This window comes from Oncorhynchus kisutch, linkage group LG2 (genome assembly GCF_002021735.2).
Source record: "Oncorhynchus kisutch isolate 150728-3 linkage group LG2, Okis_V2, whole genome shotgun sequence".
Lineage (NCBI taxonomy): Eukaryota > Metazoa > Chordata > Actinopteri > Salmoniformes > Salmonidae > Oncorhynchus > Oncorhynchus kisutch.
The window spans coordinates 18389845-18409529 of record NC_034175.2 but is presented as its reverse complement, the minus strand read 5'-3'; the positions used below and the strand labels follow the sequence as shown (position 1 = coordinate 18409529).

At 42.3% G+C, this 19685-nt stretch overlaps 1 protein-coding gene across 1 annotated transcript; it reads right to left on the bottom strand.

The window, feature by feature from the left end:
- Window positions 1–1112: 1112 nt before the first annotated feature.
- Window positions 1113–17721, bottom strand: LOC109908590 (semaphorin-7A). The gene is made up of 14 exons (XM_020507259.2): window positions 17402–17721; window positions 14789–14928; window positions 14193–14255; window positions 13652–13747; window positions 13318–13423; window positions 12658–12765; window positions 12011–12150; window positions 11466–11650; window positions 10808–10916; window positions 10340–10541; window positions 8670–8785; window positions 8327–8499; window positions 8034–8089; window positions 1113–5833 (listed from the first exon to the last, which is right to left on the bottom strand). The coding sequence occupies exons 1-14, from the start codon at window positions 17481–17483 to the stop codon at window positions 5487–5489; spliced, it is 1923 nt and encodes a 640-aa protein (XP_020362848.1). The 5' UTR covers window positions 17484–17721; the 3' UTR covers window positions 1113–5486.
- Window positions 17722–19685: the final 1964 nt, after the last annotated feature.

The window sequence follows — 19685 nt, the reverse complement described above, 5'->3', positions numbered from 1 at the left end:
GTTATTCCACCCTGGGTATTCTAACACATAAAGACAAAATGGCTAGGTCAGAACCTTCAACATTTATAGTTAAAACCTCTCTGACAATTAAATTGTTTTGGTGAGTCGTGTCATTAGATATAATTGTATTGTGGTTGTCTTTGCACAGAGGAAAGCTAGAACCTAATCAAAGGGATGATTAATATACTGTATGGTTGTATGTAGCCACACAAAGCAAAATCAAAACCCCTGCTATCTCTGGCAGTCGAGAAGTAAGCCTGTCTGTTATTGAATAAGATTAGTTGTTTCTCTTCATTACAAATAGGAAACTAACTTCATGGCAAATGGGTAGAAACTTTAATAGAAAAGAGAGCGGGGGAAATAAATATGTTCTTCATTATGGTTGCCTCAGTTTGTTGGTGGTTGTTCAAAAGTGAATGACAACCCATAACAAATGCAAGCTGTCTTGTTAGATCTTGTTATTAATCATAAGTGATTCATCGCCATGTCACGCCAAGTTTCCTTTAGGGGAAATATCAGGAAGTGATAGGCAGAAAATAAGCTGGCAGTGAGTTGGCAAAAATAAATAGTCCCTTTTGTGTTAAGCAATATCACTTCTCTGACAATGGAGTATGTCCTTGAATAGGCATTCACCAGTATAAATAGGGTTCATCACCAGCATAAATAGGGTTCACCTGTGTGTTTCATGGTTTAAGTGATGTTTTTATTTTATTTTACTCTTATGAAGATCACGTGTGCTGCATTGACACTGAACTGTCATACAATTCTACACCAGTAGATGGTGCAACATTTAACATAATTTACTCAATGTAGAATTCAACCATTTTGTGGTTCTCCAGCATGAATCTAACACAATCTGCTACAATTTAAAGTAATGCAACTTTCCACTGTGCCGCAAGCGGTTCCATGCTCATTCCCCGTGTATTATACAGTTACATATGTATCGCTCTCTCTCCCTCTCCTCTTTTGATATGCTTGTCCACATCCCTCCCTCTCCCCATCTTCTCGCTCTCTCTTCAGACACACAAGCAAATGAAAGAAAGACCATTTTCTTCCAGTGTGTGAAAAAAAATTTGGGCTACCCTGGAAAAAAATCAAAGTTAATAAAAATATCAAATACTGTAGTTGATTACTTTATTGATTTTCACTGTACATGTTCAGTAAAGGGAAACATATGGAGATACAGATTTGTTACATGGACATGTATTAACACTTCATATAGACAGACATCTGTCCTTTAAAAAAATGGTTATGGTGAGGCATTAACGAGCATGATACCAATACAATCTCCTCTTCAATCGAGTTTGGTAAGCTGATTCCCAATACAAATGTACTAAGACACAGAATGCAATCAACACCGTCCAAAGCACCAGAGAAAGGATTTAAAGACAATACAATTCACTTCACTCTATTTCTCTGCTGGCATTATTTATCTAACGGGTAATTGAACACAACAAACCAGTTTAAATCTTTCGAGGATAATGATAATCACTCGCATGCGATATATCCACTGTTTATGTCCACGTCAAAGCAGGGACTCCTGGCTACGAAGGTGGTCATTAAATAAAGTGCTCCAGAGAAAACAAACTCCCATATCACTGCTGCCCCTTGGAAATCCATGAAAGGCCAAATACAATTAACTCTGCACAGCCACGATTCATTGACCGTTTTTAACAATACCCACTGACACTAGGCCATCTGTCTTGGTAAAAGAGCTTGTATGTCTCTGCAGTGAGCGATACAGGTTCAGTTGCCTAATTAGTGTTGGCTAGCGTATGAGTGGCTTCTGTTCACTGTTTTCAGAGACACACCAGCTTCATGCTCAAAATACAATGAAACAGATAAGCAACAGTAAATACTGGAGTAAAGAGAATGCGATTGAAGTGGGTGATTGGTAAACAAGAGGTGTGTGTGTGTGTGTGTGCGCGCGCACCTACATGCCTGTGTGTATTTGTGACATATATAAGAATGTGTGTGAGTTTGAGAGAGATTTGGGAAACCAATTACTCAAAGTGCTAAGTGAGTGAGAAGCGGCAGGCGGCGGATGAGGCGGCTCAACACATCTTATGTTTGGCACAGTCAATAACCCGCATCAGTGCAATGCAGCAAGCAGATCCTTCCGAGACCCCGAGACAACAAACTTACAGCCACCTCCCAGAGAGAAAGATGGAACCTGCAGAACTATGGCTAAAACTGTTCTACGAACAGCATTGTCGACTGTTTTCGACCAATATTTTCAGGCGACAGTGTTTTTTTTGCCATTTCAAAATTCGCCACAAAGCTCAGTGGCACAGTTCAAAACACCGTAGTGGTTATAAGGTGGTGCTTCAGCACTGAGATAAAACAATCAATACATGGGGACAATAGACCTGCATTTTGTTGCAACTACGTTCATATTAATATGTTACATTCAACATTTGCTTTGAGTAAACCACTCCCTCCCAGCAAACATTCTCTGCCTCCAATAAAGCATACACTATTGTTACGTGAGGTCAGGTGCTAAAATAAAAAACATCTATTGCTTAAAGAGGAATTTTGTTCCATATCTTCCAGAAATGTCAATCAATTCCAGTCTTTCTCCCCAGAGTATGGTGGCTGCTCAGTGTTCTACTTCACAAAATGATCCTATCAAATTATGTCAAGCCTTTTGTTACAGCATACAGATACAAGTATGAAAATAACCCCTTTGAGTATTGTGCACTGGATTTTCCCATTGAGAATAGGTTAGTTAAAGCAGTCAATGAGTAACATCATTGTACATCCACAGTATTACGGAAATCCCAGAGAGGACATATGAATTTTAAAAATAGTGATCTCGTTATGTCGAGATCAAGACATATTTATCTCATAACAAAAGTTGTTTTGTCGAGATCACAAGATAATCAAAAGTACAACTTATCACCCATTCATTTCTTCTTCAGATGCCCGATAACCACTTCATCAAGGAGCCCTGTGGCTGTGTTGAACGCAAAGTGAGGCATTTAAGCACGGAACGATGCCTGACAGGCGACACAGTCTCCCAGGGTGTCCGCCACCCCCAAGACCATATTAAATCATATGCAAGAAACAACACAACTAACTTGGCTCTCCTTGTGAGCTTTCTAGCTAGCTTGTTATCTATGCTGGTGGTTAGCTTGCATAACTGATGTGTATAAATTATAAGGGACAATTAATTTGTTGTGAATAATATCTACATTTGCAGTGGGTGAGCTGCATTTCTGACAGGCTGATCAGATTAAATTGCAGCCTCAGAGGCTGATAAATCAGGATGCTGCCCTGTAGGTTATTTCATAGGTAAATCTCTTTGCAGGCAGATTAGCTGTCAGCACTATATAGGCTGATGCCTATAATCCAAAGTGAGTGAGCTCTATTTCTGGCAAGCTGATCAGATTCAATAGAAGCCGTAGAGGCTCATAAATCAGGGTGCTGCCTTGTAGGCTGTTTCATATGTGTAAGGCTCCTTGCAGACAACCTACTAGTCAGAATCCTGATGTATCAGCCTCTGAGGCTGCTACTGAATCGAATCAGCCTGCCAGGAATAAAGCGCACCCAGTCTTGATCATATACATAATGCACTGACTGCTAATCTGCCTGCAAGGAGCATTACCTATGAAACAACCTACAAGGTGGAATCCTGATTTTATCAGCCTCTGAGACTGCAACTGAATCTGATCAATGTCTGAGGATAAAATATAATCTTATTAGCCTGTCAGGAATTGTGCTCACCCACTCTGTAAATTGTAATATTATCCATAAAACATGAAGTGCCCCTTACAATTATACACATATCAGTTATGCAAGCTAACAACCAGCATATATAACGAGCTAGCTGGCTAGTAAGACTACCTAGCTAACTAGCTAGATTGCTTGTGCACTCACAGGACTAGCCAAGTTAGCTGCATTGCTGCTTGCATGCAATTGCCTGTGGTCTTGGGGGTGGCATACAGCCTCAGAGACAGGCCAGCCTGTCAGGCATCGTTCAAGACTCAAACGCCCCATGACGGTTTAGATGCCCCAAGAGCTCTTTGTTCAAGGTAAGGGACATTTAGCTGGCTAACATTCTAATTTATAAACTGATAATGACTGATATGTTAGCATGAAATGTACCATCCCTTAGTGTAGCAATCGATCAAAACATATGCGCTGATCCACTGTGGGCTCTACCGCCTCAGCCATGCTGTCAATCTATCATCAATGCGTCTACTCCTATTTGTAGAGTTAATCTTGTGACCTCGGCAAAATGTTTTATGTCGTGATCATGAGATAACTTATTTATCTCGACATAACAAGGGTTTATTTTATTCATATGTCCTCTCATGACTTCCGTACAGTATAAAACCTTGAACCGTCAAGAATAACTTTCATAGGCAGCAATGGTGGAAATCAGCATTTGCGGAGCAATAAAATACTTAACACACGGTACTCATATAATCACAAGCTTTTTCTCATATTTAGCAAACTACAAAATGCAACTAACTCTACATGTCATCTACTCAATTCTAATTTGGCCTCACCTGCCACTGAATGATGTTTACTGAACTTACGTTTATTGAAAATGAAGTAGCATAATATGAATGTCTGATACTGTCCATTAAAATTATGCAAAAACTGCCTTTTACTGCAGAGGACTTCCCGAGACACAGTGATGTTCGAGGACGAGCTCACGCTCTTCTACCTACTTCCTGTCAAAAAGATGACTTCTTGTCAAAATGATGACACTTCCTCCCAGCATCAAAGTAAGACTTGGCCACCTCATTCAGAGATTCAAGTCAACACAATTGAGCAGTTATGCTTTCGCAGCAAATTGTGCTTAGGGGGTATGTCCCAGAATTGTTAAGGCTTTTTTTTTTTTTACTCAATACCAGACATTTTCTAAATACTAGCCTATACTTATGACATTCAACAGGATGTTTAGATGTTAGAGCAGTATTCAAGCTTCAAATATTCACAAAGTAGCACAATCAAGTTTCAAAATAAGTTGAGAAACCATAAAGAGAAATTGGCTTGGTATTGTATTTAACACAACTCATGAGATGTCATCTCTTGGGTGGACAGGCAAGGTTCGCAAAGCATATCTTGTGGTTTGAATCTGTATTTAAAATTAAGAATAAGACATGGTAATATAGTTTGTCTTTCCATAAAACCCATATTGATGTTAATGTATTAATTAAGTTTAAATGTTATGTATTTTGAGTTTGTTTTAGGTATTTTTTTGTTTAAACAGTACAGTATTAGTTAGTATGGTAGGCCCATATATTATTAAAAAATAAATGGCTTGGTTTATTTTCAGGCATTTTCTGAACAACGGAAAATAAATTTTAAAACACTTTTTCTGAAAACAGTCTCTGCGGGCAACACTGATCGCATTACCCGACCATTAATATCAATGCTCTGCGAACCTAACCTGGGTATGGTGGCCCCTCCTCTCCTGTCTGTCAGAGAGAGGGCCTTAGAGGCTAAGGGGTTAGCTTTAGCATTTGCAATGGTTACAGGAGCCAGAGGGTGGCTGCAGCAAGAAGGAGGGAGGGCCCCAGGGTGGAGGCCAGGGAGGCAGGCAGAGGCCCACTGTTGATCACCAGCCTGTAGGAGACCACCTCCACCTTGTAGCCGTTCTCCGTGGCCATGCAGCGGAACACCCCCTGCTTAAGGGGCAGGCCAGGGGTGGGTTCCAGCACACAGGAGTCTCCAATGATGAAGCAGGGGTAGTGCTGGATACAGTTGTCCTTCTCCCAGCGGTAGGTGGCGTGAAAGGAGTGCACAGGGCATGGGAGGTTGACGGGGCCATCCGAGTCAATCACTACCTGTTTGGGGTTTGTCCTATGGGTCTTCAGTGCTGTGGGGGTTCAGAGGGCACAGCCTGGTTAACATTGATCTCACCCAAATGAAATACTTACTTATGGGCTGCCTAGACTAGAGAGTAGCCTATGGTTTCATACCTATGGATTGTTTACGTATCTACGGTAACAATCATAGGTGAGTTCAAAATGGGAATGGCAGGACAGGATTGGTAGGACTACTTCATTATGTGAGAAATGTGTGGGTGAGAGGCCACACTCATCAACTCAGCAAAAAAGAAACATCCCTTTTTCAGGACCCTGTTGTAAAGGGTTTAAACACTGTTTCCCATGCTTGTTCAATGAACCATAAATAATTAATGAACATGCACCTGTGGAACGGTCATTAAGACACTAACAGCTTACAGACGGTAGGCAATTAAAGTCACAGTTATGAAAACTTAGGACACCAAAGAGGCCTTTCTACTGACTCTGAAAAACACCAAAAGAAAGATGCCCAGGGTCCCTGCTCATCTGCGTGAATGTGCCTTAGGCATGCTGCAAGGCATGAGGATTGCAGATGTGGCCAGGGCAATAAATTACTATGTCCGTACTGTGAGACGCCTAAGACAGCGCTACAGGTAGACAGGTCGGACAGCTGATCGTCCTTGCAGTGGCAGACCACGTGTAACAACACCTGCACAGGATCGGCACATCCGAACATCACACCTGCGGGACAGGTACAGGATGGCAACAACAACTGCCCGAGTTACACCAGGAATGCACAATCCCTCCATCAGTGCGCAGACTGTCCGCAATAGGCTGAAAGAGGCTGGATTGAGGCTTGTAGGCCTGTTGTATAAGGCAGGTCCTCAACTGACATCACCGGCAACAACGTCGCCTATGGGCACAAACCCACCGTCGCTGGACCAGACAGGACTGGCAAAAAGTGCTCTTCACTGACAAGTTGTGGTTTTGTCTCACCAGGGGTGATGGTTGGATTCGCATTTATCGTTGAAGGAATGAGCGTTACACCGAGGCCTGTACTCTGGAGCGGGATCGATTTGGAGGTGGAGGGTCCGTCATGGTCTGGGGCCGTGTGTCACAGCATCATTGGACTGAGCTTGTTGTCATTGCAGGCAACCTCAATGCTGTGCGTTACAGGGAAGACATCCTCCTCCCTCATGTGGTACCCTTCCTGCAGGCTCATCCTGACATGACCCTCCAGCATGACAATGCCACCAGCCATACTGCTCGTTCTGTGCGTGATTTCCTGCAAGACATGAATGTCAGTGTACTGCCATGGCCAGCGAAGAGTCCGGATCTCAATCTCATTGAGCATGTCTGGGACCTGTTGGATCGGAGGGTGAGGGCTAGGGCCATTCCCCCTAGAAATGTCAGGGAACTTTCAGGTGCCTTGGTGGAAGAGTGGGGTAACATCTGACAGCAGCCACACCATATACTGACTTACTTTAGATTTTGACCCCCCTTTGTTCAGGGACACATTATTCCACTTCTGTTAGTCACATGTCTGTGGAACTTGTTCAGTTTATGTCTCAGTTGTTGAAACTTTTTATGTTCATACAAATATTTACACTACGTTTGCTGAAAATAAACGCAGTTGACAGTGAGAGGACGTTTCTTTTTTTGCTGAGTTTATTTGTGAAAAAATATACAGGTTGTTGTAAATTATAACTTTGCTCTCAGTTACTAGGACAATTGTGACTCAAAGCCCAGTAAACCTAAAACCAGACTAACGTGTACAAACTGACACAGAGATGCATTAAATAGTGTTCTATTTTATTCTGTGGCCTGATACTTACTTTCTCTGGAAAATATCTGCTAAAATAACAGATTAAAATAGAATATCTTTATATATGATATTGCATCACCTTTCATCCTCTACTCCCTAGGATTAAATCTCAGTGTTCCAGGAGTGGAAGAAAGGAAACAGTGAACGGATATACATGACAGCTGCACTGAGACTGCGACCAAGAGAAGTAATGGAAAAAAGAGCTTGATAACAAAGACAGTACATATCCCATCAGCGGGGAGAATTTGTTTGGATTATTAGAGGTTAATATGACTGAAGCTATTGGGCTTTGAAGTGAGGGCAAACTTTGATATTAAACCACCCAATGGGTTTGAGCCTCCGCTCAATTATATGATATCATCTTCTGAGTTAAGCTCTGGAAAAAAGTCCCATATTTCAGTTAATGAAGATACAGAGAGTCAGAGTGGAGGCGGAGGGGCACTCACCAGCAGCTTCACCACAGATAGAGGCATTGGAGTGGTCCAGACTCTGAGTGAGTGCCCTACAGTATGAAACAAATTATTGAAGGAACATCAAATTAGCATGTACCATTTTGAACGATCAACCATTTTATGTAAATTAAACAATTATCATAAAACCTAGAATAGTAGTTGGAACCTTGACACTCTGTGAGAAATGATAAGTTATGGCTGGTATTGACTGTCATTTTTTGATACACTGCATGTTTTCCATAGGTATCTGAATTGTATTCCAGGAGTGACATCATCACATCTCATACCCAGTGCTGATGTTGTATCCAGCTGGGATGGGTGTGCACCTCCTCCTGGCTGCGTCCCAACCACAATAGGGATCCCGAGACAGAATGCACTCCCGGCAACTGTCTCCATAGCGACCGCAGTCAGCCAATGGTATGCGCTGGACCTCCATTGCCGTGCCCACATAAAGGTGGCCCTGGGGGAGAAGGCAGGGAGCAATACACGAGAGACAGGAAGAGACATACAGTGGCTATCACTAGAAGTGCATTGTTTAAAAGGATTGGACTGCAGCTTCATCGTAAACAAATTCATCCAAGGATATTAGTGCTAGCTGCTAAGGAGTGTTCGGCGATGGTCTCACAGTACCTTCCTAGAGTCGATGGCCATGCTTAGAACAGGACCCTCATTGTGGAAGAGGGAGTACTGGGATATGATAAAGGCATCCTCGATAGTGTGCAGAACCTTGAGCACTTTCCCCTGTTCTATCAACAGAAAGAGAGAGAGAATATTATCAGAGGAGAGAGAGACACCATGGTCGAGCCCTGTTCTATCACCAGAAAGAGAGCGAGAACATTATCAGAGGAGAGAGAGACACCATGGTCGAGCCCTGTTCTATCACCAGAAAGAGAGAGAGAACATTATCAGAGGAGAGAGAGACACCATGGTCGAGCCCTGTTCTATCACCAGAAAGAGAGAGAGAACATTATCAGAGAGAGAGACACCATGGTCGAGCCCTGTTCTATCACCAGAAAGAGAGAGAGAACATTATCAGAGGAGAGAGAGACACCATGGTCGAGCCCTGTTCTATCACCAGAAAGAGAGAGAGAACATTATCAGAGGAGAGAGAGACACCATGGTCGAGCCCTGTTCTATCACCAGAAAGAGAGAGAGAACATTATCAGAGGAGAGAGAGACACCATGGTCGAGCCCTGTTCTATCACCAGAAAGAGAGAGAGAACATTATCAGAGGAGAGAGAGACACCATGGTCGAGCCCTGTTCTATCACCAGAAAGAGAGAGAGAACATTATCAGAGGAGAGAGAGACACCATGGTCGAGCCCTGTTCTATCACCAGAAAGAGAGAGAGAACATTATCAGAGGAGAGAGAGACACCATGGTCGAGCCCTGTTCTATCACCAGAAAGAGAGAGAGAACATTATCAGAGGAGAGAGAGACACCATGGTCGAGTCCTGTTCTATCACCAGAAAGAGAGAGAGAACATTATCAGAGGAGAGAGAGACACCATGGTCGAGCCCTGTTCTATCACCAGAAAGAGAGAGAGAACATTATCAGAGGAGAGAGAGACACCATGGTCGAGCCCTATTCTATCACCAGAAAGAGAGAGAGAACATTATCAGAGGAGAGAGAGACACCATGGTCGAGCCCTGTTCTATCACCAGAAAGAGAGAGAGAACATTATCAGAGGAGAGAGAGACACCATGGTCGAGCCCTGTTCTATCATCAGAAAGAGAGAGAGAACATTATCAGAGGAGAGAGAGACACCATGGTCGAGCCCTATTGTTTTTTATGTATCCCGGGAAACCCAGTGACTATTTTTGATTGTATATGGCCCCAGGTTTATAATAGCACATGCTGCCTTTTTCCTCTACTGGTCAATTCATCAGTGGGTGACTTACGGAGAGGAGCAGGCCTGTCCTACAGCTTGTCCTCTCTTATCTCCTCCCCACATTGAGAGGCTATTACTTCCCACAGAAGACTTAACTGCTCTAATTTCTTATTAGGCCACCTCAGAGACCCATGGCTCTGTTCACAGCTCTATCACTACTCTCCCTGTGGTAGCGACTGACTTCTTTATCAGTCCATTAGGCTGTAGCTACTTATTTTTTTTTTTAATTCAGTCAATTTATCTGAGATTCATGCCAAAAAAATGCACTCTTATAATAAGCCCCAACTCATGCCTGTGTTGAGCAAACAACCTTTTTTATTTACTTTGTCTTCTAAAAGATCACTTTTAAATAGGTTACACCAACCATCTGTACATGAGATACAGTTTGACAGCCAAAAACACACACACACCTGTTCCCAGGTACAGCACAGTATAGTGCTCGTCGTTGACTGCCAGCACCATGGCAGCGACAGTGTGTGTGAAGTGATCGTCGGTGGGCAGGTTCAGCGGAGCACCCCCGACCGGACGAATCACGTCCTCGATCTCTGGGTGGTCCCTGATCACCCCCAGGATCTTAGGGTTGTGGGCTGCCGTGGAGTTCTTGAAGGCACACTGGGACAAGAAGTGATGTAATGAAAGTGATGTAATCAGGAAGGGAGACAGACTTTGGCTGTGGCTTTGCCTTGCACAATAATTTCACAACCAGTGTCTGTCATCTGCAACTGTTCCAAAATAGAAACACAAGTCTTCCACTTCCCCAAAATTGAGGACTCACATGCATGAGCTTATGCAATTGGCCTTTGCAAAATGACTTTGATTGGCACTACAAAACATTAATTAAAATAAAGTTAATTTAACTGATTCAGTGGGTGTCTTACTGTGCCAGGGCGATGTCCAATCAGAGGACTGCTGTAGCCCTTCAGTTTGGACGTGGCGAAGGCCTGGTCAATGTCCTCGATGGAGTAAGCACATATCACTGTTGTGTCCCTGGTCAACCAAACAATCCAACACTTAAAAGCCTTCCTTCCTTCTACTTACTTTATTCAAACTTAATGTGAATCGGAATGTTGTTAGCAACTCAATCACTGACTGATAGCGGAGTAGAATCATATTACTATGACTCCCTAAATGGACTTAAAAGATTTAAGGCTGCTCAAGTATGCTAACAAAAGCATTCAAGCTCAAAAGTAATTGACCGCCTCCACAGAGCAGAGCCCACTTCTGATTCAGAGGGGTTGGGTTAAATGCGGAAGATACAATTCAGTTAAATGCATTCAGTTGTACAACTGACTAGGTATCCCCCTTTCAAATACAATCATGTATTTTCCTCACTGAAACCTGTTGCTGCTCCCAACTTTTCATTGCTGTCCATGTCTATCCAGCTCCTGTGCCCCATTTGGATGTGCTGTGCATAATCCTCCTTTCCTCTGATTATGTTGTTTGTGCAGCTCATTCCTCTCCTGCATTCTAAGCATGACACAGTCTTAAGCAGCCATATGGGATGAAGGGTGTTGAAGGTGTAAGGTGTCTACTCACCAGGCGTTGGCAAACAGGCCGTACATGACCCCGGTCCTCTTCTCCTGGGCCACTTCAGACAGCACAAATGCCTGTCTGATGTTGTTGTACTGCTGGGGGGTGCTACCCGCACCACATATCACCCTGGCCTTCAGGAAGGTAGTCCACGAGTCCGCCAGCAGGTTCTTTATACCCCCCTCGTCCACCTGGAGACGGACACACAGTATACAACAGTACACCATAACATTAAAGCTGGAATCCTTAGCGGTGAAACTGCCAGGTTCGTTCGCGATATTACAACAACACAGATGTTACTTCAAACAACAAACCCAGTTTTTTCCCCCTCTGACATCATTGCACATGCGATAGAACATTGGAGTATGTAATACGTGTTCTTTTTACCACGAGGCTGGATGATCATCTCCTCTGTTTAAAAAACAACAACAATAACAATAACTAATGTGCCTGGGGTGACCAGTGGTACTGTTTCTACTTTCGCGGAGCTCAGCTTTAATATGAAATAACGTAGTAATACAGCTGATATACGGTGATATTGTTATGGTTACCATGCAGATTCGGCCGATGCGCGACCTGTAGGGCTCCTCATCCACCATGGCCGTCTTATTGATCTCACTGAAGAAGAAGTAGATCTCCTCCTTGTGTTTTTGAGAGGCTGGTATTACTGCTGCTCCACCAAACTGGGGGCCTGCAGCAGGAGAGAGAAAGGGCTTCTACCAGTGCTTGAAGTGGACTGAAATAGGTGCCACAATTCTATAAGCACTAATACTCAATCAGGCAATAAAACATTTGAGGCCAGTGAGCACCAGGCCAACTCAGTCAATGGTTGTAACTATTTGGGTCCTTTTCAAACTCCTAATGCATTTCATTCTAGCAGGGCCATCTAGTGTCTACAGAGATAAAGGTGTATTTAAAAAATACATTGTGATAAAAGGGTTTGCTTGGAGGCTTTGTAGACTAATAAAGACTTCCAGTTCATCATACAGGGAGTCATACAATGTTTTATCACAATTGTGAATTTAACTTATGATCTTTAAAATGGAAGAATTCATAGGGATTACATTTCTGCATGCAGCGTGTTACAGTTACAAGATAGAAGATCATATAGAGTTGCTAGTTCCATGCTCATCCACTCCAGTGCCTCACGCAGCTCTCCTACACCAATATAGTCCCATGTTGCTCTCATCCCACTCACTCTGCAGCCACTTGGTCTCAGTCTTCAGAAGCTTCTGAGTGCCGTAGGTCCGGCGGATAGAGCCAGGGTGACGCCCCACTGCTGACAGGGCAGAGTATAGATTCCCATCTGAGAGCGAGAGAAGGGGGGGGGTAAAGATAGAGAGAGAGATAAAGAGGAGAGAGGGAAAGAGAGACAAACAGAAGGTAGAGGGAGAGATACAAAAGAAATCAACAGAAGACAGCTGACTGCATCAACCAACATCCTCCCATAACCATATTACAATTACCCCACTTAGGGCACTGTCTCCATAGCAATAAGGGAGGTCATTTGGAATCATGACATTAATGGTTCAATGAGAACCGAACATTATCAGAATGCTGCACCACTCTAGCAAATGGCTCATTGGTTCATCACTCCAGTCCAGCCTGGTCTGCGATATCACAGAACCTGCTATAATATAAGCCAATGTTGAGGATCTGATTGGTCTGTATAATTATGAACATAATGGCTGGATGGAGCTCTCCACCAAAATGCTGATACTTATCCTATCCTTTCAGATCCACAGAGAGGAGTTAACAAGGATGTAGAAATAGGGGTGAGGGATGGGTTTAGTATTGTGCCAATAGCAGAGTTTCTATGGATGTTTGGATGGAGTGTCTGTCTGTCCTCGCATCGTACCTGCAGACAAACTGACGGACCTCTGGGAGGGGTAGGGAGGGGAGATGTCAGAGGCTGGTGCCATCTGTCCATTGGTGGGGGCATCAGTCAACACAGTGTCATTTACCTATGGAGAGGAAATGACATCACAGGCTTACAAGCCATATCCTGAATGCTCTTACCACCTTACCACCAGTACAAATAGAGATACAAGTTAAAGTATTTTATTGAACACTATTAACAACTTTTATAAAAGTGATACAGGAGTTAAGTAAAATGAAAGTGTGACCGTTATGAGAACACTAAACACATGTTGAAGACAATAGCTATCCTATTCATCATCATGTCATCTTACCAGCAGCCAGCATTTGGGGGTTCCTGCATTTGTCCCGCATACCACAAAAGTGTCATTGACTTTCTGGATGACTGTGATGAAATTGTCGCACTCCAACTGTAGCAGAGAGAGAGAGGGGGATGAGAGAGAGAGAGAGAGAGAGAGAGAGAGAGAGAATATTGGAACTGATCCATTTTCCCTAATTTGGCAGATAGCGCAAGAATTACCTCTGCAGTACTGAGGGAATGCATTGTCTGCATAACTTCATATGCATTGCATCACTTATTCAGAAAGTACAGGAGCTGGACTGTTATCTCAAGAGAAACTTCCAGATGGAGTTTGTGCCTGAATACCAAATACAGCATTGTACCGCTCCCCTGTCCCAACCTTTAACCTTTGGGACAGTTTCTACTGGGGATGATATCACGTTGATGTTATGTGTCTGTTTTATTCATAATCGTACAGTAGAAACAAACTTACCTCATTGTAATGATGATGATAATGATGACAACGATTAATTATGAGGATGAGGATGATGGTGATGTTGATGGTGACCACCTACCTTTGGTGGGTCTGATTTGGCGATGCAAGCTGCCTTTGCGCTTTCATCAGTTACCACAGGGATCTGTAATAATATAAGATACAATATGTCATACAATTTATCCATAACTCGTATGCAAATATCAGGCCTATTTAAATATGCAAACAACTGCAATCAAATTCAATGCTGATTGAAAATGACAAAAGTCTGGTCCTGTGCCATAAACTAACAAAGGGAGGATTACTTTACTGTCTCTAATATTTGATCAACTATGCGTAACTATAGGGCACCGACAATCAGAATAGTCACAAAAGACAAATGATAGGCTACCTTCTGCTCATGTTCGTCGAGTCAACGTTGACATTATTAGCTCAGTGTATTATCTTTATTGTATGTTGACCTCATAAGTCCACACTATATAATCACTTCCTTCCGATTGGACAGAGATGAGATCTGCTCTATAAATGTATGCATGACCCATCTCATACGACGGAGGCTGTTGAACTAGGTCGACAGCTGCTGCCTCCTCTTTAAGCCAGTCTCCTGTGCCTTCACTGGGTTACTGTGTCACCACCACCGAGTATCTCTGTTCATCTCGTTGGTTACCAGCAACTCACCTGCAGGTCGCGGACCCCCCTGTCAGTGAACGTCAGCACGTAGATCACTGTCTGGCCCCCCACGTACAGCACGTTGGTGCCCTCCTGGTGGTACACTGACATGTAGTTCTCCGGTTTGGAGAAGTGATACCTGGCCGGCTCTGTGGGCCATATCAAAGTAGGTTAGGAGAAGGTGTTGCTACAATGTCCTTATATGATATACCAGTATATCAGTGTCTTGGGGGTTTCAAGTTGAGTCAATTAAACATGTAATTGCCCATTATTTTCAGTTCATTAATTTGATTTAACCAGAATGTATTAATTGAGCTCTGTGGTGTGGTCATGTAATGGTCAAAAAAAATCCAGTAGTCTACCTTTTGACCCAAGTCATTTTAGTTTTACATGATATGAGGCTGAAGCTGTTCAGAGAGAGAGAAAGAGTCTGTACTGAAATTGAATTGGTTGCCATGGTTAAGGACAATTTACCCTCGGGACTCCTATTCCTACAGGCACATGCAAATCCGACACTAGTGTGTCTACCAATTCAGTGGCAGACTGACGTTCTCGACGGTTCAGGAAAGTAAGACCACTAGTTTCACAATTGGCCGACAAAAAAAGAGCGGCAAATGGCGCTGTCCAAGGTGCTGAACTAGGCTTCGGTCACCACTCATTTAAACCTCCACGGTGAGAAGACCGTAATGCCTTCATCGATTTTATCTTTCTGTTTTGACATGTCTCTGTCTCTATCGGGTACACTAGGACTGAATGTCGTTAATATGACATCCCTTTATAGGGTTGGTAGGCCTATTGTATAACATACGTTTGATTGATATGTCAAACAAATAGGCCACGTTGTTGTCTGTATTTGGATGCTGATCTGCCAAGAGGAATACAGTCCTTTACACCTGTAATGACTATAGCGTCGGTGCATCTTAACTTGATAGCCCTGTTTCGATTGATTGTGAATATATTAGACCACTGTGCAAGGTGTGAGGGCGTGAGTTTGAAAATATAATTGTTAGTTTGCTGCGCGGAATTCCCATAAATGTTAATTGGGCTGTGTGGATGTGTGTGTGTGTGTGCGTGTTTACGCGCGCTTGTGTTCGCGTGTGTTCGCGTGTGTTTAATGAGGTCCTGGAGCTAATGCTGCTGCTCTATCCTCAACAAGCCTCAGCTACCGCAGTACCATCAACGCGTCAGCTCGTGCACCTGCATTGCAGTTCTGCAGCACGACCAAAGTATTCACCATAAGGATGGGTTTTAACTGTAATGTAGTGGTTTTGTAATACGTTCACTGACATTGTGTCTTTGAGAAAACTTAATGATATTACACCCAGAGCTCCAGAACACTCTTTTCAATTAGCACGTATCATTTAGCCTTATATTCTGTCTTGAAGAGGGAATGAGGTGCAGAGCAGAAGAAATATCCGGACATTGATCACAAATAACAGCTGTCTGATTGGTAAACAGCACCAGGACTGCGTTTCCATGACAACTGACAAACGTCTACCCACTGCCCTAGGTTGAACCTCACACATGAGTTATCAGTGACCGAAACGCAAAAAACGTACAAAACCTTCAAAACACTTAAAGGTATAATGCAGCCGAATTAGCCAGGAAGGCTAAAATTCCATCCCACCAAAACAGTCAGAAATTTAATGCGGCCTTTTTTAAACAGGTCTTACACCAAAGGGGCATTACAAACCTTTTTACAATTTCACAGTATTATTCCAACATCATATTGTGGAAATATGTGTAAAACACAGGAAAAACACGTTTGACTGCACTGGGCCTTTAACACACAGCCTCTGCATTGGCATGCTGAGGTGCGCTCTGAATTCAAGATTAGATGTCTTCGTAGGAGTGGGTCAGTATTGTATAGGAAAAGTCTACCCGAATAATGAACACCTAAATAGTAATAATAGGCCATCTTAATTAAGCTAGTTTCTTGTAAAACACAATTGGTTCTGAATAATTCTACCGTTCCCGCTGCCATAAACCTGTTCGAAACAACACTTCTGTCCATTCCATTTCATTACAATGGAATAGGCCAATGGGCCTAAATTAGCCCACATGAAGCTTAATTAATATATTCTAATACACAGTGCTTAATTTCTTCTATTTAATCTAATACACAGTGTTTACTTTCTTCCATGTAATCTAATACAAATTGCTTATTTCATTTCATTCAGTTGAGAACTGGGACACACAAATAATGTGACAAATCGGCTATTTAAATTATACAATTATACCAAGTCCAAAGTGTGTTCTTTCTCATCACATTTTTTGCGTTTCTCTGAGATCCATTCTCATTGGCACAATGCCAAACATTCTGTCAATTTAATATAGCCTAGTATCATTATAAGGCTCACTTTCTATTTTTGTCGGTATAGCTTGTTTTGAGGAACATTTTACATTATTGTCTACCTTGAATCATGCATGACGTCATGCATGTATAAACGCGCGATGAGGAAAGTGATCCACTACTTTTATTTTCAAGTAGACTACAGTCTAGTGTTCATTGTTAATCTAACTATTTCCATGGAGGAAAAAACTAAATCCTCGCATATAGCCTAATACACAGACAGGGCGTATCTGACCACCCTAAACGCAAATAGCTAAATTAACACATACCTTTTACAATGAATTTCAGCCGAGGTGACTTTTCGGCGAAAACCATGGAAAAAACGGTCGCCAATATGATATAATTCATCATTCCACGTCCTCAATGTGCCCGATTTCCAAGGATTTAATAATATAATGAGTTCTCACTTTATTATTTCCACAATATGCAATCAGCTTTCGTATTGGTATAATGTATTGATCTATGCGACTGACTATTGGCCTCAATCATGCAACCCGTCTTGCCGACAGTCCACTGAAGAATCGGGGTATCAGGCTCCACCTCAAAAACAAAAAGAACGGTGGGTGTGAGGAATGGGGCGCGAAAAAGAAATGTAGGCTTTCGTGATGTATGGAAGCGCAACATGGTCACTTTCAGAGTAAATCCACCATAAACGCGTAATTTGATACCTGTTGCTCTTTATGCTCGCAGCAGTGTGTTGAAGGACTAATCCTATTCAATCACGTACATGTACAATATACCCCTGTAATGTGCAGGCTATGTTTTCTTATGTTCTTATACCTAACGTGAGCAACTGGAAAACATGTTCCAGCCTGAATATGTTTGTTTTTTTGCTAAACACAGCCATTTTGTTTTAATCGGGCAGTAGTGTTAACACGTTTTAGGTCCACATCAATAAGCCAATAATGGTAGAGATGGGTTATTGTAATGTTGCCCAATCAATACCTGTCAATAGTCACTTGTACGCCCAGAAAGCGATGAATCAGCAAAGCAGTTCTGCTGTGTGCGCATCCAAGGAGGGTTAATTGACTTGAATGTCAGAAGATGCATCAATGCCCATGGCAGGAAAAATGGCTTAATGGATGGTTTCATCTTAATGGTAGTGTCAGTGTCTTTCACGGTGGCTACCATCTGAGACACTAACGAAGAGCACTCACAGCAACTCCGGAGTAATAGATATTTAGACACTTTTAGTCAAATACGATAGTTACATAATACAGAGACAATTTGGAATCTATTGTTTAGATATAGGCAACTGTATCTGCAGCATATGCCATACTTCTACACATCGCCTAGATGAATTAGTCATTGTCACCTATAACTACATTTATTTCCCTTCTTATAAAATCCAATCAGTAGGAGTTCCACAAAATGATTTCCATAGAAACGTTGACCCAGCATCTTTGTATAATTAATACAAATTAAAATATGTTTGGTGAGTGTAATGGATGAGACTTGAGAATCTTTAATCATGGGGTTTTAGCACCACTCAGTGGCCAGCATCAGGCCAGATAAGGGGAACACACATCATGGCTATTTTAGCACCTGGAATTCAGACACAAGGGCCCCAATTCAATCAATTATAGGTAAAGAAAAACCGCACTGTGGGTTCATTAAATGTGTTAACCATGTTAAAACAGACACACCTAACAAGTTCTTTCTCTTGTGGACATATCTGTGTAGAGGTGCAATAATACTATAGACCTGTACTGTAAACCATGAGACCTACTTGAGAGTATATATTTCTCTGGCAGGCTGTTGTAAACCTAAATAGATTTATACCTACAAAAACATTGATTTTCTGTCCTCGCAGTCTTTAATATCAGTGAACATTGCACCTGACAGCACAAGTAAGTAAATAATGCCCTTGGATTTGCTTCCCATAGGGAGCATTGGCTTATGACGCTACAGTAAAACCTTTGGATTCCATTCCATGAGAGGAAATAGTTGCATTAAAACAGATAATATGACAGGCCAGGCCTCGGGTTAGCAGCCACCAGACAGACCTATATAACAGATTGAGACATGCAGAGGTAATCCAAAAGGGTTTAAATCTCTGCTCATGCACGTGATTATCATTTTTTTCTGGATTATTCTGGGCAAGGGCAAGAGAGAAAATGATTTGCTCTCCACCGAATCCACTTAGAGCTGGTGGGCTTCAAATCCGTCTGGACGGGAAATTGTCAGTGGATCGTGGATCTCCTGAGGTTGACCTTCATGCGGTCACCTTCAACTGAACTAATGAGACAATATACAGCAAAACCCTAATTTACTATTTCCTCCTTTCCGTCAGAAAATTAAGACCAATAAGGAAGTGTAACAAACAAACATAGCTCTATCAAATAACCATCTGCGTTTGTGCTGAGGCAATGAAAAAATCTGTTTTTCTCTGCTCTAATCGATTGAAATGGGTCTGACAACTGAGCCAAAACATTGAGATTATCAACGTACTGTGTCTTATGCAGTCAAGGATGTCTCTCTCATAGCAATTCTTTAACAATGTACTGTATAGTCATTTAAAATAGAGCACAACTCAGATCCACTGAGATTTGT

Coding starts and splice junctions, on each gene's coding strand:
- LOC109908590 (XM_020507259.2), bottom strand. CDS start 17,483: ATGATGAATTATATCATATTGGCGACCGTTTTTTCCATGGTTTTCGCC. Junction 14,929..17,401: donor GCTGAAATTCATTGTAAAAG/GTATGTGTTAAT, acceptor TATGGCCCACAG/AGCCGGCCAGGTATCACTTC. Junction 10,917..11,465: donor GGCCTGTTTGCCAACGCCTG/GTGAGTAGACAC, acceptor TTGGTTGACCAG/GGACACAACAGTGATATGTG.